Source organism: Chiloscyllium plagiosum, chromosome 7 (assembly GCF_004010195.1).
Source record: "Chiloscyllium plagiosum isolate BGI_BamShark_2017 chromosome 7, ASM401019v2, whole genome shotgun sequence".
In the NCBI taxonomy this organism is placed as follows: Eukaryota; Metazoa; Chordata; class Chondrichthyes; order Orectolobiformes; family Hemiscylliidae; genus Chiloscyllium; species Chiloscyllium plagiosum.
Window position 1 is genome coordinate 109535111 of NC_057716.1, and position 23963 is coordinate 109559073.

Below are 23963 nucleotides of genomic sequence, written 5' to 3' on the forward strand. Positions count from 1 at the left end.
GGACTTCAGCAAGGCATTTGATAAGGTTCCCCATGGTAGGCTCATTCAGAAGGTCAGGAGGAATGGGATACAGGGGAACTTAGCTGTCTGGATACAGAATTGGCTGGCCAACAGAAGACAGCGAGTGGTAGTAGAAGGAAAATATTCTGCCTGGAAGTCTGTGGTGAGTGGTGTTCCACAGGGCTCTGTCCTTGGGCCTCTGTTTTAATTTTTTTTAATGACTTGGATGAGGTGATTGAAGGATGGGTCAGCAAGTTTGCAGACGACACAAAGGTTGGAGGTGTCGTTGACAGCATAGAGGGCTGTTGTAGGCTGCAGCGGGACATTGACAGGATGCAGAAGATGGGCTGAGAGGTGGCAGATGGAGTTCAACCTGGATAAATTCGAGGTGATGCATTTTGGAAGGTCGAATTTGAAAGCTGAGTACAGGATTAAGGATAGGATTCTTGGCAGTGTGGAGGAACAGAGGGATCTTGGTGTGCAGGTACATAGATCCCTTAAAACGGCCACCCAAGTGGACAGGGTTGTAAAGAAAGCATATGGTGTTTTGGCTTTCATTAACAGGGGTATTGAGTTTAAGAGTCGTGAGATCTTGTTACAGCTCTATAAAACTTTGGTTAGACCGCACTTGAAATACTGCGTCCAGTTCTGGTCACCCTATTATAGGAAAGATGTGGATGCTTTGGAGAGGGTTCAGTGCTGCTTGGACTGGAGGGCTTATCTTATGAAGAGGGGTTGACTGAGCTCGGACTTTTTTCATTGGAGAAAAGGAGGAGGAGAGGGGACCTAATTGAGGTATACAAGACAATGAGAGGCATGGGTAGAGTCGATAGCCAGAGACTATTTCCTAGGGCAGAAATGGCTAACATGAGGGGTCATAGTTTTAAGCTGGTTGGAGGAAAGTATAGAGGGGATGTCAGAGGTGGGTTCTTTACACAGAGTTGGAATGCGTTACCAGCAGCAGTTGTGGAAGCAAGGTCATTGGGGACATTTAAGAGACTGCTGGACATGCATATGGTCACAGAAATTTTGAGGGTGCATACATGAGGATCAATGGTCGGCACAACATCGTGGGCTGAAGGGCCTGTTCTGTGCTGTACTGTTCTATGTTCTATATCTATAGAAAGCTTTAGGGATCTCCTTTGTTCTATTTCTTAAAGACTGTTCGTGTCCTCTCTTTGCTCTTCTTAACTCTCTTTAAATCGTTCCCAGCTGATCTGTAACGCTCCATCGCTTCATCTGTACCATCTTGCCTCATCAACATATAAGCCTTCTTCTTCTTCTTAACGAGAGATGTAATTTCTGCAGAAAACCACGGTTCCCTTACCTTATCACTTCCTCTCTGCCTTGACAGGGACATACCTATCAAGGAAACGCAATATCTGTTCCTTAAACCAGCTCCACATTTCGATTGTCTGCATCCCATGCATTTTGCTACCCCATTCTATGCATCCTAATTCTTGCCTAATTGCATTACAATTGCCTTTGCCCCTTCGATAACTCTTGACCTGGGGCAATGTACCTATCCCTTTCCATCGCTAAACTAAACGTATCTGAATTATGGTCACTCTCTCCAAAGTGCTCACCTACAACTAAATCAAACACCTGGCCTGGTTCATTACCAAGCACCAGATCCAGTGTGGCCTCCCCTCTTGTCGGTCCTTCGACATATTGTGTCAGGAAACCCTCCCGTACACAACCTGATCCAACCGACGTAGTAGAGCTATAATATTTCCAGTCAATGTTGGGGAAGTTAAAGTCCCCCATAATGACCACCCTGTTCCTTTCACTCCTACTCAGAATAATTTTGCTAATCCTCTCTTCCACCTCCCTGGAACTCTGTGGAGGCCTATAAAAAATCTCCAAGCAGTCTGACCTCTCCACTCCTGTTTCTAACCTTAGCCCACACTACCTCAGTAGACGAGTCCTCATCAAAAATTCTCTCAGCCACCTTTATACTATCTTTGACTAACAAGGCCACGCCTCCCCCTCTTTTATCGCCTTGCCTGTTTTTAATGAAAGGTCTACACCCTGGAACCTGCAACATCCATTCCTCACCCTGCTCTATCCATGTCTCCGAAATGATCACAACATCAAAGTCCCAGGTACCTATCCATGCTGCAAGCTCACCTACCTTATTTCGGATACTTCGGGCGTTGAAGTAGACACACTTCAAACCAGTTTGCTGTCTGCCAGCACATTCCTGTGACCCTAAAATCCTGTCCCTGTCCTCCCTACTCTCATCCTCCTGTGCACTGCAACTTCACTTCAGGTTCCCATCCCTCTGCTGAGCTAGTTTAAACCCTCCCGAATAGCACCAGCAAATTTCTCACCCAAGATATTAGTACCCTCTGGTTCAAGTGAAGACCGTCCTGTCTGTACAAGTCCCACCTTCCCCAGAATGAGCCCCAATTATCCAAAAACCTGAAACCCTCCCTCCTGCACCATCCTTGCAGCCATGTGTTCAGCTGATAAATCTCCCTATTCCTTGCCTCGCTATCATGTGGCACAGGTAACAAACCAGAGATAACTGTGTGCGTGCTAGCTCTCAGCTTCCACCCTAGCTCCACGAAATCCTGCCTTCCATCCCTATCCCTCCTTCTACCTATTTCGTTGGTACCTACATGGACAACGACTTGAGGCTGGTCACCCTCTCCCTTCAGGACTCCAAAGATACAATCCGAGACATCACAGTCTCTGGCACCTGGGAGGCAACACACCAACCATGAGTCTCGTTCTTTCCCAAAAAACTTTCTATCGGAGCCTCTAACATGATGTTGCCTGGACTGGAGGACATTTCTTATGAAGGAAGGTCGAGGGAGCTTAGGCTTTTCACATTGGAGTGAAGGAGAATGAGATGTGACTTAATAGAGGTATACAAGATGATGAGAGGAATAGATAGAGCAGATAGCCAGATACTTTTTCCCAGGGCAGGAATGTCTATCATGAGGGGTCATAATTTTAAGGTGATTGGAGGAGGTTTTAGGGGAGATGTCAAAGGTAGGTTCTTTTCACAGAGAGTGGTGGGTGTGTGGAATGCACTGCCAGCAGTGGGAGTAGAGTCAGATACATTTTGGGAGGCCTTAAAAGAGAAGGATTTACACAAAGTCAGATACATTAGGAACATTTAAGCGACTCTTAGATAGTCACATGGATGATAGTAAAGTGAAGGATATGTGGGTGAGTTTGATCTTAAAAGTAGAATAAAAGGTAGGCAAAACATTGCGGGCCGAACGGCCTGTACTGTGCTATGCTCCCTTGCACACTATTTCCACACACATTTTTTTCCACAATAAATAATCTTCAAATGCCCTCTTGAATGTTTCAATTAAACCTTACTCCCCTACGCTTGCAGGTAGTATATTCCATACCTTAACTACTCACTGTGTGAAAAAGTTTTTAATCTTACCATCATTGCTTCTTTTGCAGCTCACTTTTTAAAATTCTACTCCCTCTTGTTCTTTATCCTTTTTCAAATGGGACCAGTTTCTCCATGTTTACTCCATACAGCCTACTGATGATTTGGAAAACCTTTTCTTTCTATTTATTTCCAGGATGAGGGTGTTGCTGACTAGGCCAGCATTTATTGCCCATCCCTAATTGCCCAAAGGGCAGTTAAGAATCAACTGTATTGCTGTGGGTCTGGACTTTCATGTGGGCCAAACTAGGAAAGGATAGCAGTTTCCCTCCCTAAAGAGCGTCAGATCTCCTCTCAGCTGCCGTCCTTCCAAGGAGAACAGTCCCAACTTCTGCAATCTGTTTTCATAAATTTTCTCATTCCTGGAACCATTCTTATAAATTGTTTCTGCACTTTCTTCGACGCACTCAGTTTTCCTACAATGTGGCACCTACAACTGTCTAAAACAGACGGTATAAATACAGAATAAATGATGGTTTTCCCTTAGATTCGTATTCTTGCAAGTTATCATGATGAGTGCAAGACCAAAAGCTTTGATAAAATGTCTTTTATCAGCAATACTTGACACTTCCATCAATTGAAATGATATTATCAAGAAAAGCACTGGCCTAAATAGCAATAGAATTCAGCTGACTACGCAGGATATCTAAGTTTCAGGAAACATAGATATCCTGTAATTAATTAAATTGTCTGAAATAAAGTTATATTTTATCAAAAACATTAAAAATAGCTCAGCCAGTCAGGCATGAGATGATTTTTGTCTTCTATTTTAATCATATACCATACACCTGTGTGATATGTTTCATATTCGAAATGAAAGACTTTGGAGTTGGAGGTAAGTGTCCTAAGAACATACCGAATTGGAAGAAAGTATGTGAAGAACAAAATGGCCACTGATGAAAAGAAAAACTATCAGTTCAGTGTAGATATTTGACTACTTGAAAAAGTGACTGAAGTAACATCTCTAGGTTGTATTTCTTGAGCAAGCTGTGTCTGAAAGACTTCAAAACCAGCTGAAAGAGGTTAGTGGCTTGACCATATGAGCCAGAACATCAGAACTCTGTAACATTCTATACTTTACCCTTTTGCTTTCAAGCATATTCCATTGGCCTCTGTGTTATTTTGAAAAAGCCAATGTCTGCAAAAAAAAAAGCTTTTTTTCTCTCTCCTGAGGGGAAAGAGAGAAAATGTATTCTTTTTCAATTTATTCCTAAAAATGTGGGGGCTCTATCAGCATTTATTACCTGACTTCAGTTGCCCCAGAGAATGGTTAAACTGAATTCTCAAACCACAGTTGTCTATGTGCTGTCGGTGCACCACAAAACCTTTAGGAAGGAAGTTGTCAGATTTTGACCCAGGTACCACTGCAGGAATGTCAATATATTTTCAGGTTAGGATGGTGATGGGCTTGGACAGGGACTTGCAGGTGGCAGCACCTGCTGCCCTTGTCCTTCTAGATGGAAGGCGCTTTCTAAGCAGCACTGTTGATATTTATGGGTTGATCAACCTTTGTACTTCTGCATTACCAGCTGTGCATATGAATCAATCTTCATTAAATATGTTTTGTTTCAAAGTTTGTGAGAAGATTTGTAGCTCGGGTGCTTGTTGTTGTAGTTCTGTTCGCCGAGCTGGGAATTTGTGTTGCAGATGTTCGTCTCTGTCTAGATGACATTCTCAGTGCTTGGGAGCCTACTGTGAAGCTTCACAGGAGACTCCCAAGCACTGAGGATGTCATCAAGACAGGGGACGAAACGTCTGCAACACAAATTCCCAGCTCGGCGAACAGAACCACAACAATGTTTTGTTTCAATAATAAACACATCATGCTGCCTGGATTACAGGGCATGAGCTAGAAAAACTCCTGAGCAGTGGAAGCTAGGGGGAGTCATACTAAAAGTCCATAAAATTATAAGATGCATAGATAGGGTCGATAGTCAGTATCTTTTTCCGAGAGTTAATATATCTAATACTAGGGGGCAAGCATTTAAGGTGGTGGTGGTTTTGGGGGGGGGGGGGGGGGGAGAGGAAGCAGGGAAGATGTGAGGGGCAATGGAGTTCAATGGAGATATGAGGGGCAAGTTGTCTCCACATAGTGTGGTAGGGGTCTTTGTGAAGGCAGATATAATGGAGCATTAAAGTGACTAGTGAGTTTTGAGAAGATTTGTAGCGGTTTTGGATGTAGGTTTGCTCTCTGAGTTGGAAGCTTCATTTTCAGATGTTTCGTCACCATACTAGGTACCATCAGTGAACCTTTAAATGAAGCACTGGTGTATATGTTTGAGTTTCCTATGGTTGGTGACATCATGCCTTATGGTGATGCCATTACCTGTTCGTTTGCTCTCCCCCCCGGGATAAATGGGTTCCAAGTCAGTGTGTTTGTTGATAGAGTTCCGGTTGGAATGTTATGCTTCTGCATTGGACAAACAGGCAGAAAACTAGCCACCCAGATACATGAACATCAACTAGCCACAAAATGACATGATCCACTCTCACTAGTATGCTTATAAACAGATGAGGAAGGACACCATTTCGACTGGGACAACACATCCATCCTAGGACAAGCCAAACAGAAACACACACGAGAATTCCTAGAAGCATGGCATTTCAACCAGAACTCTGTCAACAAATACATTGACTTGGATACATAGAAAGTGGGCTACATCATCAGTGCTTCATTCGGAGGATCGTTGAAGATGTTACCTGGTATACTGACGTAACGTCTGAAAACAAACCTTTCAGCTCAGCGAGCAAACCTACATCCATTTAACTGACTTTTAGATAAGTACATGAATATGCAAATAATGGAGGGCTATGGACCAAGGGAAGACAGAAGGAATCAGTTTACTTTGGCACCATGTTCATCACAACATTGTGGGCCAAGGCACCTGTTCCTGTTGTGTACTGTTCTATTCTATATTCTAATTGAACAGATATTTTTCATCTGTCATCACTGCAGAGAATTTAATTACCATCTCAGAAATCATTGAGAAACAGAATTTGGAAGGAATCAAGGAGCTAAAAACAACGATGTGTTCCCTGATACTTTGTTTATAAACTTTTTCCTCTTCAACAATATTTTTTTCCAATAATTTTCTTTTACAATTTTATGTTTGTTAGGTGTGTAATACTCTTTATTTAAAATTTAATTCAGAGATTTCACTGTAACTGCGCATGCTCCAGGGTTCCAGAAAAAGCAACTGGGAAAAGCTACACCATCACAATTTTGTCAGATCTCTGCACTTCTGATCCTTTTGTGAATTTCCAATTTTAATCATGTCACCACAAGCAGCCTCACCCTCACTTGCTTGGGCCCCACGCTCTTGAATTTCTTTCTTTCACCTCTCTACCTCGCTTTTCTCCTTTGGGATGTTCCTTACTTTGACCAAGTCTTTCATCATCTTATTGAATAATTTCCTCTGTGGCTTGGCATCATACTAAAAATTACAGATTGGTTGCAGTACAGAGTTTGGTCATGACTGTACTAGCTCTCTGAATATATAATTCACCTAGTGTTTAGCATTGTTGAACACTAAGGGAATCAAGGAATTTGTGGACAAGGTGCAAAAGCAGAGGGGACACAGTTGTCCAGCCAAGATCTTATTCATGGTGGAGGTGATTGAGAGACTAAATGGCTTCCGTTGACAGTTATTTTGTCATTGTTCTCTCTTCATTACCCAGTAGGGATGGTTCATGACTCACATAATCACTAGCAATGGATTCTCTTCCCATTCCTACATTCTAAGGAGAAATTACTAAGAGTGAAATTATTAATCACCCTTAATAATTTCTCCTTTGAATCCTCCAACTTCCTCCAGCTGAAAGGAATAGCCATGGGCACCTGAATGGGCCCCAGCTATGCCTATCTCTTAGTCAGCTACGTGGAACAGTCCATCTTCCGCAATTACACCGACACCGTTCCCTACCTTTTCCTCCACTACACTGATGACCATATCGGCACCACCTCGTGCTCCCACGAAGAGGTTGAACTGTTCAACTTCACCAACACATTCCACCCTGACCTTACGTTCACCTGGACCATCTCAGACACCGCTCTCCTCTCCCTGGACCTCTCCATCTCCACCAACGGTAACCAACTCAACATGGACATCTTCTACAAACCCACACCTCCTCCCACCCTGCATCCTGTAAAAACGCTATCGCTTATTCCTAATTCCTCCACCTTTGTTACATCTGCTCCTAGGGAGGATCAGTTCCACCATAGAACACATCAGATGGCCTCCTTCTTTAAAGATCGCAATTTCCCCTCCCAAGTAGTTGATGGTGCCCTCCAGTACATCTCAAACACTTCCCGCATCTCCGCCCTCAGACACCATCCGTCCAACCGCAATAAAGGAAGGTCGTCCAACCTTCCACCCCACCAACTTCCATATACATCGCATCATCCTCAGCCATTTCCACCTTCTACAAATAGACTCCACCACCAGGGATATATTTCCCTACTCACCCCTATCCGCTTTCTGCAAGACCATTTCCTCCATGACTCCCTTGTCAGGTCCATGCCACCACAACTCACCTTCCCCTGCCACCACAGGAATTGCAAAACCTGTGCCCACAGCTCCATCCAAGGCCCCAAAGGAGCCTTCCACATCCATCAAAGTTTCACCTGCAATTCCACATGTTATTTATTGTATCCATTGCTCCCAATACTGGTCTCCTCTACATTGGGGAGACAGGACGCCTACTTGCAGAGCGCTTCAGAGAACATCTCCAGGACAGCCACACCAACCAACCCCATCGCCCTGTGGCCAAAGTCCCCCTCCTAGTCTGCCAAGTACATGCAGATTCTGGGCCTCCTCAATCACACACCCTAACCACCCAACACCAGGAGAAAGAACGCCTCATCTTCTGCCTTGGGACCCTCCAACCACACGGCATCACTGCGGACTTCACTAGTTTCCTCATTTCTCCTCCCCCCATCTTGTCCCAGTTCCAACCCAGCACCGGTCTCATGATCTGTCCTACCTATCCATCTTCCTTCCCACCTATCTGCACTATCCTCCCCTCTGACCTATCACCATTACCCCCACCTCCATCTACCTATCACACTCTCAGCTGCCTTCCCCCAGACCCACCCCCCTCTCATTTATCTCACCCTCACCTCGGCTCACACGTTTCATTCCTGATGAAGAGCTCTTGCCTGAAACATCGATTCTCCTGCTCCTTGGATGCTGCCTGACCTGATGTGTTTTTCCAGCACCAAACTCTCAATAATGATGTAAAAACAATGACTGCAGATGCTGGAAACCAGATTCTGGATCAGTGGTGCTGGAAGAGCACAGTAGTTCAGGCAGCATCCGAGGACAGGCAAAATCCTGTCCTCGGATGCTGCCTGAACTGCTGTGCTCTTCCAGCACCACTGATCCAGAATCTCAATAATGATGTCATATTCATACCACCATTGAGACCAGTAAAATGACGAGTTTCGCGCCTGATTCAGTTCATTTGCTGCTGAGAAAACTGAATGGGGAGGGTGAATGTGTGGAAGACTTATGAAAAATTCATATTATGCCCATCCCTAATTGTCCTGGCAAAGGGAGCAGTGAGCGGATTTCTTCAACTGTGGTAGTCCTTGGGATGAACGGACACCCACACTAGTTAGGAAGGCAGTTCCTGGATTTTGACAAACAACACTTAATGAACTGCAAAGTTTTTTTTTGTTTTTTTAGATTACATTAGTGTGGAAACAGGCCCTTCGGCCCAACAAGTCCACACCGACCCGCCGAAGCGCAACCCACCCATACCCCTACATTTACCCCTTACCTAACACTACGGGCAATTTAGCATAGCCAATTCACCTGACCTGCACATCTTTGGACTGTGGGAGGAAACCAGAGCACCCGGAGGAAACCCACGCAGACACGGGGAGAATGTGCAAACTCCACACAGTCAGTCGCCTGAGGCGGGAAATGAACCCGGGTCTCTGGCGCTGTGAGGCAGCAGTGCTAACCACTGTGCCACCGTGCCGCCCACAGGAATTGCAAAACCTGTGCCCACACCTCCATCCAAGGCCCCAAGGAGCCTTCCACATCCATCAAAGTTTCACCTGCAAACCAGAAGACAAGGGAGGCGCGGTGATAGTTTGGCGCAGCTATCTTTGCATTGCTGAGGCTAAACGCCAGCTTGCGGACACCACCTCCTAGTGCCCCTTGACCATGACCCCACCTCCCACCACCAAACCATCATCTCCCAGACCATCCATAACCTCATCACCTCAGGGGATCTTCCATCCACCGCCTCCAACCTCATAGTCCCACAACCCCGCACCGCCCGTTTCTACCTCCTGCCCAAAACCCACAAAACCTGACTGCTACCGGCCGATGCACTGTCTCAGCCTGCTTCTGCCCCACCGAACTCATCTCTGCATACCTCGACACAGTCCTGTCCCCCTTAGTCCAAGAACTTCCACCTACGTTCGGGACACCACCCACGCCCTCCACCTCCTCCATGATTTTCGCTTCCCCAGCCCCCAAAGTCTTATCTTCACCGTGGACATCCAGTCCCTATACACCTCCATCCCCCATCACGAAGGACTCAAAGCCCTCCGCATCTTCCTTTCCCGCCGACCCAACCAGTACCCTTCCACTGACACCCTGCTTCGACTGACTGAACTAGTCCTCACCCTGAACAACTTCTCCTTCCAATCCTCCCACTTCCTCCAAACCAAAGGAGTAGCCATAGGCACCCGCATGGGCCCCAGCTATGCCTGCCTCTTCGTAGGATATGTGGAACAGTCCATCTTCCACAGCTACACTGGCACCACCCCCCACCTTTTCCTCTGCTACATCGATGACTGTATCGGCGCTACCTCGTGCTCCCACGAGGAGGTTGAACAGTTCATCCACTTTACTAACACCTTCCACCCCGACCTCAAATTTACCTGGACCGTCTCAGACTCCTCCCTCCCCTTCCTAGACCTCTCCATTTCTATCTCGGGCGACCGACTCAACACGGACATTTACTATAAGCCGACCAACTTCCACAGCTACCTAGATTACACCTCCTCCCACCCTGCCCCTGTAAAAACGCCATCCCATATTCCCAATTCCTTCGCCTCCGCCGCATCTGCTCCCAGGAGGACCAATTCCAATACTGAACAACCCAGATGGCCTCCTTCTTCATAATCCCACTGCTTATCTGCCATCCTTACTTAGTCTGGCCTGCATGTGACTCCAGCCCACAGGTGACTCTTAACTCAATCAGTTTATCTCACTAATTCTATTGAGTCCAGTTTTTCTATAGTTCCTTGACGCAAAACTTGGTTAAATGCTACCCTGACACAGAAGCAGTCACTGCCAAATCCCTTCTAGATTCACTTTTCGTTCATTACTAAGAGACTGCAATACTATTAGAAGGTCAGTGCCAAGGGTGTACTGCACTATCAGAAGGTCAGTACTGAGGGAGTCCTGCACTATCACAGGGTCAGTATTGAGGGTGTGTTGCACTGCTGCAGGGTCAATACTGAGGGAGTGCTATGCTTGTGAATGTATTAGCATTGAAAATGAGCAGAGTGCTTGTATTGGGTAGCACTGCACTTCACTGGGTCAATGCTGAGGAAGTGTTGGGTTGTATGTAATCTGAAAGTAAACTGCATTGAGTAGATACTGCTCCCAGACTGTTATTGATAATGCCTATTAATTTCATTCATAGAAACATAGAAAATAGGTGGAGTAGGCCATTCAGCCTTTCAAGCTTGCAGTACCATTCAATATGATCATAGCTGATCATTAAATTTCAGTATTCCATTCTCATACCCATCCAATTTCTGCCCATACCCCTTGACGCCTTCACCCTCAAGGGCCACATCCAGCTTCCTCTTGAATATATCTAATGAACTGGCCCCGACAGATTCCTGTGGGAGAGAATTCCACAGGGTTCACAACTCTGACTGAAGAAATTCTTCCTCATATCAGTTCTGAATAGCGAACTCCTTATTCTTAGGTTGTAATCCATAGTTCTGGACTTTCCTAACATAGGAACATTCTTCCTGCATCTAATCTGTTCAATCTCATCAGGGTTTTATATGCTCCCATGAGATCCCCTTTCACTCTGAATTCCAGCGAGTATAAGCCCAGTTGATCCAGTCTTTCCTCATTTGTCAGTCCTGCCATCCTGGGAATCAGTCTGATGAACCCTTGCTGGACTCCCTCAATAACAAGAATGTCCTTCCTCAGACTGGGAGATCAAAACTGCACAGCACCAAAGCTCTGTATAACTGGAACAGTTCATTCCTACACCTATATTCTAATCCTCTCATTATGAAGCCTAGCATGCCATTAGCCTGCCTGCTGCACCTGCATGCCAACCTTCAGCGACTGCTCCATCACGACACCCAAGTCTTGTTGCATCCCATCTTTTCCTAACTGCCACCATTAAGATAATAATCTGCCTTCCTGTTTTTGCCACCAAAGTGGAAAACCTCACACTTGACAAGTATTTGCCCACTTAGCCAACCTGTCCATGTTACCCTGCAGTGTCTTCGCACCCTCCTCAAAACACACACTGCCACCCAGCTTAATGTCATCTGCAAATTTGGAGATATTACATTTAATTCTTTCTTCCAAATCGTTAATGTATCTTCTGAACAGCTGAGATCCCAGCACTGAACCCTGCAACATCCCAATTATCACTGCCTGCCGTTCTGAAAAGGACCCGTCTATTCTATCTCTCTGCTTCCTATCTGCCAACCAGTTCTCTATCAATGTCCATGCATTACCTCCAATACCATGACCTTTAACTTTCCTTCCTAATCTCTTGTGTGGAACCTTGTCAAAAGTCTTTTGAAAGTCCAGATACACAACATCGACTGATTCACCCTTGTCCACTCTACTGGTCATAGCCTCAAAATATTCCAGAAGATTTGTCAAGCATGCTTTTCCTTTAGTGAATCTAAGCTGATTAGGACTGATTCTGTCACTGCTTTCCAAATGCTCAGTTATTATATTTTAATAATTGACTCCAGCATTTTCCCTATCACCAATGTCAGGCTAACAGGCCTATAATTCCCCATTTTCTCTCTCCCTTTATTAAAGACTGGGTTACATTAGCTCAATTGTAACAATGCTTTCACCTTAAAAAGGTTATTTTCTCGTTGGTTTTTGTTTGAAGAGGGGTTGTAAGGGCAGAAGTGCTGAGGAGTCTCAGGAGTTTAATAATGGAAAGGGAGTGGCCGGTTCTCCCAGTTCGAGTTTTTCCTAGTTTTTTTTGCTGCAGCAGTCACAAGATGCATGAGTTCAAAAGTATTGCAAGCTTCAGTAAAGGATTCCTCTGACTTTCTCTGAAATCTCTCTCTGGATGTTATTCCCTTCTGCCTGTAAGAATCTGTGTTTGAATTTATATTTTTGCCAAGGGGTGTGTTTATGTGATGTTACTGTACTGGAACAGTTATCTGCAATAGTTACTGTATCAGGTCAGTTAAATTTTCCAATAGTTAAGTTACTCTAAATTCCACTTTCTTTTTTGTGTTTCAACTTAATATTTAAATAAATTCTGTTTTGCTTAAAACTGAGTGGTTTGACCAGTTACATCATCACACCTGCCTTTAAAATAAGAAAAGGTTAGGGTTTGAGCTACCTCCTTAAAATATTTTGAGGAGGTCTGGCCTGTCCCCATAACACAGTCCATCGGAACTCTATACCCAAAAATGTTACCTTCTCTCCTAGAGTCTCACACAACGCATCTAGTACCAGCTGGTGATGCCCAAACACCAGGAATTTCTCCCGGCCACTCTCCAGCAGATCCTTCACATATTCTCTGAAAAAAAGAGGAAAATTAGTAAATTTAACCAGCAAAGAAGATTACAAGAAAAGCCGTGGGTGGGTGGGGGTCATGCTGACTTATGGAGGAACTGGGAAGTGAGGTAGGAAGTGAAGGAGAAACAGGTTTAGAATACAGGCCCTTACAGAGATAACTAGTCCTTGTGAGATGAGACAAAGTGGAAATGCAAAGGGAGGGAGATGCCATGGAGGAAAAGTTATGGACCGGAAAGGGGAGTTACAAAGTTATGAAACAGACTCCCAGGAAGGGCAGAGGATTACAGAATGGACCTGAAATTACAGTTTAAAGGAGATCACTATAGTAAATTAATACAGCAATTAAAGTGCGAAATTTAATTTGGAAATTTTGCCAAGAGCAAACTCTCAGAACTGCAGATAAAAGCAGGTAGAAGCATAGAAAATAGATGCAGGAGTAGGCTGGAGTGTGGTTCTGGAAAAGCACAGCCGGTCAGGAGTATTCCATTCAGCCCTTGGATTCTGCTCCACCATTCAATACGATCATGGCTGATCTTGCAATTTCAGTTGCCCACTCCCGCTTTCTCTCCACACCCCTCGACCCCTTAGCTGCAAAGGCCACATCCAGCTCCCTCTTGAAGTATTTGGGACAGATGAGGTGATGGAGAATTACAGATCAGCTAGGAAGGATTTAAAGAGAGAGTTAAGAAGAGCAAAGAGAGGACACGAGCAGTCTTTAGCAAATAGAATAAAAGAGAACCCTAAAGTTTTCTATAGGTATTTGAGGAATAAAAGGATGATTAGGGTAGGAATAGGGCCAGTCAAAGACAGAAGTGGGAAGTTGAGTGTAGACCCTGTAGAGATGGGAGAGGTGCTACATGAACATTTCTCATCAGTGTTCACTCAGGAAAAGGAGAATATTGTAGAGGAGAAGAATGAGGTACAAGATATTAGACTAGAAAGGATCGAGGTTAGTTACACACAGATGTTATCAATTCTAGAAGGAGTGAAAGTAGACAAGCCCCCAAGGCCGGATGGGATTTATCCAAAGATTCTCTGGGAAGCTAGGGAGGAGATATCAGAGCCTTTGGCTTTGATATTTGAGTCGTCATTGTCTGCAGGTTTAGTACCTGAGGACTGGAGGATAGCAAATGTTCAAGGGCAGCAGAGATGACCCAGGTAATTATAGACCAGTGAGCCTTACTTCTGTTGTAGGAAAGGTTTTGGAAAGGATTATGAGAGATAAGATTTATAATCATCTCGCAAGCAACAATTTGATTTCAGATAGTCAACATGGTTTCATCAATGGCAGATCGTGTCTCACAAACCTCACTGAGTTTTTTGGAAGGTGACCAAGCATGTAGATGAGGGTAGGGCAGTTGACGTGGTATACATGGATTTCAGTAAAGCCTTTGATAAGGTTCCACATGGTAGGCTGATGGAGAAAATGCAGAGGCATGGAATTGAGGGTGATTTAGCAGTTTGGATTAGAAACTGGCTTTCTGAAAGAAGGCAGCGAGTGGTGGTTGATGGAAAATAATCAGTCAGGAGTCCAGTTACTCGTGGTGTGCCACAAGGATCTGTTTTGGGGCCACTGCTGTCTGTCATTTTTATAAATGACTTAGACGCAGGCACAGATGGATGGATTAGTAAATTTGCAGACGACACTAAAGTCGGTGGAGTAGTGGACAGTTTGGAAGAATGTTACAGGTTGCAGGGGGACTTGGATAAACTGCAGAATTGGGCTGAGAGGTGGCAAATGGAATTCAATGCAGCTAAATGTGAGGTGATGCACTTTGGGAAGAATAACAGGAAGGCAGAGTACTGGTAGTGTGGATGTGCAGAGGGATCTTGGAGTTCATGTGCATAGATCCCTGAAAATTGCCACCCAGGGGGATAGTGATGTTAAGAAGTTATGGTGAGTTAGATTTCATTGGTAGAGGGACGGAGTTCCGGAACCGCAATATCATGCTGCAACTATACAAAATGCTGCTGCGGCCACACTTGGAATATTGCATACGATTCTGGTCGCCCCATTATAGAAAGGATGTGGAAGCATTGGAAAAGGTGCAGAGGAGATTTACTAGGATGTTACCTGATCTGGAGGGAAGTCTTATGAGGAAAGGCTGAGACACTTGGGTCTGTTCTCCTTGGAAAGAAGAAGGCTAAGGGTAGATTTGATAGAGACATACAAGATGATCAAAATGCAACACTTCGCATTTATCCAGGTTGAACTCCATCTGCCATTTCTCAGCCCAGCTCTGTATCCTGTCTATGTTGCGCAGCAGCCTGCAGTAGCCCTCTATACAATCGATGACACCTCCAGCCTTTGTGTCATCTGCAAATTTACTAACCCACCCCTCAACCTCCTCATCCAAGTCACTTATAAAAACAACAAAGAGCAGAGGCCCAAGAAGAGATCCCTGCGAGCGCCCACTCAACACTGACCTCAGGCAGAATACTTTCCATCTACAACCACTCTCTGCCTTTGGTCAGCCAGCCAATTCTGAATCCAGATAGACAAATCTCCCTGTATCCCATACCTCCTGACTTTATGAATGAGCCTACCATGGGAAACAATAGACAATAGGTGCAGGAGTAGACCATTCTGCCCTTCATTATGATCATATCTGATCATCCTCAATCAGTATCCTGTTCCTGCCTTATCTCCATAATCCTTGATTCCACTATCCTATCCAACTCTTTCTTAAACGAATCCAGACTCTGGGTCTCCACTGCCTTCTGGGGCAGAGCATTCGATACACCCAACAATCTCTCTGGGTGAAGAAGTTTCTCCTCATCTCTGTCCTAAATGGCCTACCCCGTATTTTTAAGCTGTGTCCTCTGGTTCGGGACTCACCCATCAGCGGAAACATGTTTCCTGCCTCCAGAGTGTCCAATCCTTTAATAATCCTTTATGTCTCAATCAGATCCCCTCTCAGTCTCCTAAACTCAATGGTATACAAGCCCAGTCGCTCCAGTCTTTCAGTGTAAGATAATCCCGCCATTCCAGGTATTGACCTCGTGAACCTACGCTGCACTCCCTCAATAGCCAGAATGTCTTTCCTCAAATTTGGAGACCAGAAATGCACACAATATTCCAGGTGCGGTCTCACCAGGGCCCTGTACAGCTGCAGAAGAACATCTTTGCTTCTATACTCAATCCCTCTTGTTATGAAGGCCACATGCCATTAGCTTTCTTCACTACCTGCTGTACCTGCATGCTTGCCTTCATTGACTGGTACTGCCCCTTTACCTAACTTGACTCCATTTAGGTAGTAATCTGCCTTCCTAATACCATCTTCGTTATCATTAATAGTTATTATAAAACGCTGCAGTCCCAGCACTGATCCCTGCGGTACATCACTGGTCACCGCCTGCCATTCCGAAAGGGACCGGTTTATCACTACTCTGTTTCCTGTCAGCCAACCAATTTTCAATCGAAGTCAGCACTTTGCCCCCAATACCATGCGCCCTACATTTGCTCACTAACCTCTTATGTGGGACTTTATCTGAAAGTCCAGGTACACTACATCCACTGGATCTCCCTTGTCCATCTTCAGAGTTACATCCTCAAACATTCCAGAAGATTTCTCAAGCATGATTTCCCCTTCATAAATCCATGGTGACTCTGACCTATCCTGTTACTGCTAACCTTACCAAATGCCTTGCTGACGTCCATATACACCACATCCACTGCTCGACCGTCGTCAACCTGTCTTGACACTTCCTCAAAGAACTCAATAAGATTTGTGAGGCATGACCTGCTCCTCACAAAGCCATGCTGACTGCCTTTAATCACACTATGCTTTGCCAAATAGTCATAAATCCTATCCCTCAGAATTCTTCCCAAAACTTTGCTGACCACAGACGTAAGACGCAAGAGAAACAACATTCACTTCCTTCCAATCCTCTGGTACGACTCCTGTGGAGAGTGAGGAGGCAAATATCCTCGCCAGAGGCTTAGCAACCACGTCTCTCGCTTTTCGGAGCAGCCTAGGATACATCTGGGCTGGCCCTGAGGACTTATCAATTTTAATGTTTTCCAAAATTTCTAGCACATCATCTTCATCAATCTTAATCTGGTCAGGACTGTATCCCAGCTCCTCTAAGTTTTCATTTACAACTAGTTCCCTTTCCTTGGTCAAAACCAAAGCAAAAAACTCATTTACGGTTTCCCCTATCTGCTCAATCTCCACGCACAAGTTCCCTCCGCTATCACTGATCGGCCCTACCTTCTCCCTGATTATTTTCTTATTCCTCACATATGAGTAAAATGTCATAACTATACCTGCATCCTCTACTTCCTCTAGCAGTTCATTCCACATACAAATCACCCTGTGTGTGAAAAAGCTGCCGCTCTAGGTCATAGAGTCATAGAGAGTCTTTTTTAAATCTTTCTCATCTCACCTTAAAATATGCCCTGTAGGTGTGAACTCTCCTACCTATGGAAACGACCTTTGCTATTCACCTTATGTATGCCCCTCAGATTTTAAAAACCTCTATAAGGTCATCCCTCAACCTCCAATGCTCCAGTGAAATCCATGCCTATAAGTCTTGAAATCCAGACAAAAGAAGTTGTCTCTCAAAGAAAGTTTGATACAAAGACAACTTATTTTCTGAGGAAGCTATATTGGTCTGACAGTACAATCCTCTTCACATATTTGTTTGCATATCCAATCTTATTCCCTAAGGTAGATTTTAGACAGTGTTTAAATTTACAGGTGAGTTGTATGCTATAAACACATATATTTAGCACATCCTTTATGATATAGTACTCATTATAATACAGTAATCCAGAATTGATTCTTAAAATAAATATTCACAAGTATTGAAAGGATTGTAGTCAAATGTGTAATTCTTCAAGAATCAGGGATACAGGGAGATTTGGCTATCTGGATCCAGAATTGGTTTGCTGACAGAAGACAGACTGTGGTTGTAGATGGAAAGTATTCTGCCTGGAGGTCAGTGTTGAGTGGGGTCTCACAGGGGTCTGTTCTTGGGCCTCTGCTCTTTGTAGTTTTTATAAATGACTTGGAAGAGGAGGTTGAGGGGTGGGTTAGTAAATTTGCAGATGACAAAAGGCTGGAGGTATCGTCGATAGTATAGAGGGCTACTACAGGCTGCTGCACGACATAGGCAGAATGCAGAGCTGGGCTGAGAAATGGCAGATGGAGTTCAACCTGGATAAATGCGAAGTGTTGCATTTTGGAAGGTCGAACTCGAACGCTGAATATAGGATTAAAGACAGGATTCTTGGCAGTGTGGAGGAACAGAGGGATCTGGGTGTGCAAGTACATAGATCCCTCAAATTTGCCACCCGATAGGGTTGTTAAGAAAGCATATGGTGTTTTGGCTTTCATCAACAGGGGGATTGAGTTTAAGAGCCGCGAGGTTTGGCTGCAGCTCTACAAGTCCCTGGTGAGACCACACTTGGAATATTGTGTCCAGTTCTGGTTGCCCTACAATAGGAAAGATACAGAGGCTTTGGAGAGGGTGCAAAGAAGGTTTACCAGGATGCTGCAGGGACTGGAGCGCTTGTCTTATGAAGAGAGGTTGAATAAGCTCAGACTTTTCTCTCTGGAGAGAAGGAGGAAGAGAGGAGACCTGATCGAGGTGTACAAAATATTGAGAGGAATAGATAGAGTCAATAACCAGAGACTTTTCCCCAGGGCAGGATTGACTGGTATGAGAAGTCATAGTTTGAAGATATTAGCAGAAGGATATAAAGGAGACGTCAGAGGTAGATTTTTAACGCAGAGAGTTGTGAATGCATGGAATGCATTACCAGTGCTGGTGGTGGAAGCAGAGTCATTAGGGACATTTAAGCGACTGCTGGACATGCACATGGATAGCAGTGAGTTGAGGGGTGCTTAGGTTGTTACTATATTTTACATTAGGATTAAATCTCGGCACAACATCGTGGGCCAAAGGGCCTGTTCTGTGCTGTACTTTTCTAATCAAAAAACAGATAACAATAGAAAATTGGTAAATGTTCAGGAAACAGTGGGTGGGATTAAGGGGTTGTTTTTCAGGTTGGCAATCCATTATCAGTGGGTTCCACAGGGATTAGTGCTGGGACCACAACTGTTTCCAATTTATTGTTAATGACTTGGGGAGAGATGTACTGCAGCCAAATTTGTAGATGACACAAAAATAGATGGAATACCAAGTCACATAAGGGATACAAACAGTTTAGAGAAAAATAATGATAGATTAAATAAGTGGGCAAAAAGTTAGGAAATGGATTGTATGGTGTGAAAATGTGATGTTGTTCATTTCGGAAGAGCAAAAAAGAACAAAGTACGATTTAAATTGGTGGGTGGCACGGTGGCATAGTGGGCGGCATGGTGGCACAGTGGTTAGCACTGCTGCCTCACAGCGCCAGAGACCCGGGTTCAATTCCCGCCTCAGGCAACTGACTGTGTGGAGTTTGCACATTCTCCCCGTGTCTGCGTGGGTTTCCTCCGGGTGCTCCGGTTTCCTCCCACAGTCCAAAGATGTGCAGGTTAGGTGAATTGGCCATTCTAAATTGTCCGTAGTGTTAGGTAAGGGGTAAATGTAGGGTTATGGGTGGGTTGTGCTTCGGCGGGTCGGTGTGGACTTGTTGGGCCGAAGGGCCTGTTTCCACTCTGTAAAAGTAATCTAATCTAAAAACTGTGGAAAGTTGCAACACAAAGGGAATTGGGGATCTTCTGCGTGAAACACAGAAAGCAAACAAACAGGTGCAGCATGTAGTCATATAATATAAAATGGTACAGCATAAGACCAGGCCCTTTGGCCCAAGTCTGCACCAACCATGTTGCCATTCTAAATTAATCCCACCTGCAAATGGCCCATATCGCTCTATTCCCTGCATGTTCACATGTCTGTCTACATGCCTCTTAAACATTATTGTATCAGCTTGGACTATTTCCCCTAGCAGCACGTTCAAGCTGATGTTTCGAGTCTAACTGACCCTCTGTCAGAGCTTTGACAAAGGGTCAGTTAGACTCGAAACGTCAGCTCTTTTCTCTCCTTACAGATGCTGCCAGACCTGCTGAGATTTTCCAGCATTTTCTCTTTTGGTTTTATATATTTCTATCAGCTTGCCTCTCAGCCTCCGACCCTCTCACAAAAAAATCCAAGTTTGTCCAATCTCTCCTCACACTAATACACTCCAATGCAGGCAACATCCTGATAAACATCTTTGCCTTGCTCTCCAGAGTCTCCACATCCTTCCTATCGTATGGTGACCAGAACTGCACACAATACTCCAAATGTGGGCTGACTAAAACTTTATACAGCTGCAACATTATTTGCCAACTTTTATACTCAAGGCCTAACCAATGAGGGAAAGCATGCCATACATCTTCTTTATCACCTTACCCACTTGTGTCACCACTTTCAGGTAGCTACAGACTAATTCTCCAAAAATCACTCTGCACATCAATGCTTCCAAAGACCCTGCTGTGTACTTTCCATGCTTTACTGTGGACTTTCTTCTTGTATTCGACCTCCCAAAATGCATCACATCACACCTGTCCAGATTAAACTCCATCTGCCATTTCTCCACACAACTTTCCAACTGGTCTCTATCCTACTGTACCCTTTGACAACCTTCCTCACTATCCAAACCTCTACCAATTTTTGTGCTGTCTGCAAACATACTCATCAGATTTCCTATATTTTCATCCAATTCATGTATATTAATTCAACTGAGATCCCAGTAGAACACCACTGGTCACAGACCCCCCAGTCAGAAAAACACCCCTCTACAACTGCCTTCAGTCTTCTAATGAAAAAGCCAACATTGTATCCAACTCACCAAGGATCGCATGTGACTTTTCTGGACCAATCTACCTGGACAGACCTTGTCAAGTGCTTTAGTAAGGTTTATGAAGACTACATCCACTGTCCAACCTTCATCACTTCCTCAAAAAACTCAAATTTGTGAGACAAGACCTCCTCTGTACAAATCCATGCTGACTATCCTTAAGTCCATTATTTTTCAAATGCAAGGAAATCTTTTCCCTAAGGATTTTATAGAGCAGTAAGTAAATAGTCCAACTCAGGAAGGGGCCACACAAGATCTGGTGTTCGGGAATGAGTCCAGCTAGGTGGTTGAAGTTTCAGTAGGGGATTACTTTGGGAATAGTGATCACAATTCCCTAAGTTTTAGAATACTCATGGACAAAGACTAGAGTGGTCCAAAAGGAAGAGTGCTAAATTGGGAGAAAGCCAACTAGAGCAAAATTCTGCAGGAGCTGGGGAATGTGGATTGGGAACAGCTGTTTGAGGGTAAATCCACATTTGATATGTGTGAGGCTTTTAAAGAGAGGTTGATTAGAGTGCAAGACAGACATGTCCCTGTGAAAATGAGGGATAGAAATGGCAAGATTAGGAACCATGGATGACAGGTGAAATTGTGAGACTAGCTAAGAGAAAAAAAGTATATATATAGCCTAGGTGACTGAAGGCAGACAAAGCTTCGGAAGAATATTGGGGAAGTAGGACCAATCTAAAATAAGGAATTTAGAGAGTTAAAAGGGGTCATGAAATATATTCAGCAAACAGGGTTAAGGAAAATCCCAAAGCCTTTTATTTGTATACAAGGAACTGGAGGGTAACAAGAGAAAAGGTTGGCCTACTCAAGGACAAAGGAGGAATGTTATGCGTGGAGTCAGAGAAAATGGGTGAGACTCTTAATGAGTACTTTGCGTGGTATTCACCAAAGAGGGACATGATGGATGTTGAGTTAGGGATAGATGTTTGATTACTCTAGTTTTTAGATCAGAGTGATGCAGGAGAAGATACATTCGGAAGAAAATGAGCTTATCAGTGATAGGCAGCATGTTTTTATGCAGGGAAGGTCATGTCTTACCAACTTAATAACACTTTTTGAGAAAGTGACAAAGTTGATTGATGAGGGAAGGGCTGTAAATGTCATATACCTGGATTTCAGTAAGGCATTTGATAAGGTTCCCTATGGTAGGCTGATGGAGAAAGTTAAGCCACATGGGGTCCAGGGTGTACTAGCTAGATGAATAGAGAACTAGCTGGGCAACACGAGACAGAGTAGTACTGGAAGGGAATTTCTCAAAATTAGATTAGATTAGATTAGATTACTTACAGTGTGGAAACAGGCCCTTCAGCCCAACAAGTCCACACCGACCCGCCGAAGCGCAATCCACCCATACCCCTACATGTATCCCTTTTTACCTAACACTACGGGCAATTTAGCATGGCCAATTCACCTGACCTGCACATCTTTGGACTGTGGGAGGAAACCGGAGCACCCGGAGGAAACCCACACAGACACGGGGAGAATGTGCAAACTCCACACAGTCAGTCGCCTGAGTCGGGAATTGAACCCGGGTCTCTGGCGCTGTGAGGCAGCAGTGCTAACCACTGTGCCACCGTGCCGCCCACTAATGGAGACCTGTGACCAGTGGTGTCCCACAGGGATCCGTGCTGGGACCACTGTTGTTTGTGATATACATAAATGATCTGGAGGAAGGTGGTCTGATTAGCAAGTGTGCAGATGACGCTAAGATTGATGGAGTAGCAGATAGTGAAGGGGACTGTCAGAGAATACAGCAGAATATAGGTAGATTGGAGAATTGGGCAGAAATGGCAAATGGAGTTCAATCCGGGCAAACGCGATAAGATGCGTTTTGGAAGATTCAATTCAAGAGCTAACTATACAGTAAATGGAAAGGTCCTGGGGAAAATTAATGTACATTTTGAATACTGCATACAGTTCTGGTCACATTACCAGAAGGATGTGGATGCTTTGGACAGAAGAGGTTCACCAGGATGTTGCCTGGTATGGTGGGCACTAGCTATGAAGAGAGGTTGAGTAGATTAGGATTATTTTCATTAGAAAGATGGAGGCTGAGGGGCGGACCTGATTGCGGTCTACAAATTCATGAGAGGTATAGACAGGGTAGATAGCAAGAAGCTTTTTTCCCCCCCCCCCCCAGAGTGTGGGACTCAATTACTAGGGGTCACAAGTTTAAGGTGAGAGGGGAAAAGTTTAAGGGAAATATGCGTGGAAAGATCTTTAGGCAGAGGGTGATGGGTACCTGGAAAACGTTGCCCGTGTAGAGGCGGGCACAATAGCATAATTTAACATGTATCTAGACAGACTGGTTTTCTTTCTCTCTCTACAAGTTTTACCTCATTGATTTTAACCCTACTGCGAATCCTCTTGCAAGGATGCCTGCCTTGAAGAAGTTTTCCTCCTCTCTCTACAAGAATCTCAGGGAGCCCCTCTCCCACTGCAACTCCCAGGTCATTTCCTCTGCCCTGAAGCTCTTCAACCATGTCGTGAAACAAACTCGCTATCACAGCCACATTTGCTTCCTCAGTGCCTGCCTCAGTAACCAACTCATCCCACACGGACTCCGGACCACCTTTAAACCAGCAGAGTTCGGACCCGAACAGGACAAACAGTACAGACTACAGATTCAAAAACACCAGCAACAGTTCTCCTTCAAGATCCTCCGCTCCACGCTTGCAGCAATGCGCCGACAGCTAACCTCTCTACAGTCATCCCTGCCTCAGCTGAAGGCCACACTCTCTCAGAATTGCAAAGGACCCACTCAGTACTACATCCTCAGGAATTCATACTCTCAACAAACACGAAGATAGGTGGAGTTGTGGACAGTGGGGAGGGCTGTTGTCGGCTGCAGAAGGACTTAGATATGATGCAGAGCTGGGCTGAGGAGTGGCAGATGGAGTTCAACCCTGCCAAGTGTGAGGTTGTCCATTTTGGAAGAACAAATAAGAATGCGGAATACAGGGTTAATGGT

The 23963-nt window shown here is 44.6% G+C and overlaps 1 protein-coding gene across 2 annotated transcripts in view; it reads right to left on the minus strand.

Annotated features, from left to right (window-relative positions):
* smarcal1 (SWI/SNF related, matrix associated, actin dependent regulator of chromatin, subfamily a-like 1) overlaps positions 1 to 23963 on the minus strand; it is a 150871-nt gene that overhangs the window by 19029 nt on the left and 107879 nt on the right. For both annotated transcript variants that reach the window (XM_043694414.1, XM_043694416.1), the window contains exon 13: positions 13087 to 13189. In XM_043694414.1, the coding sequence (XP_043550349.1) occupies positions 13087 to 13189 (103 nt within the window). The remainder of the gene's footprint in view (positions 1 to 13086; positions 13190 to 23963) is intronic.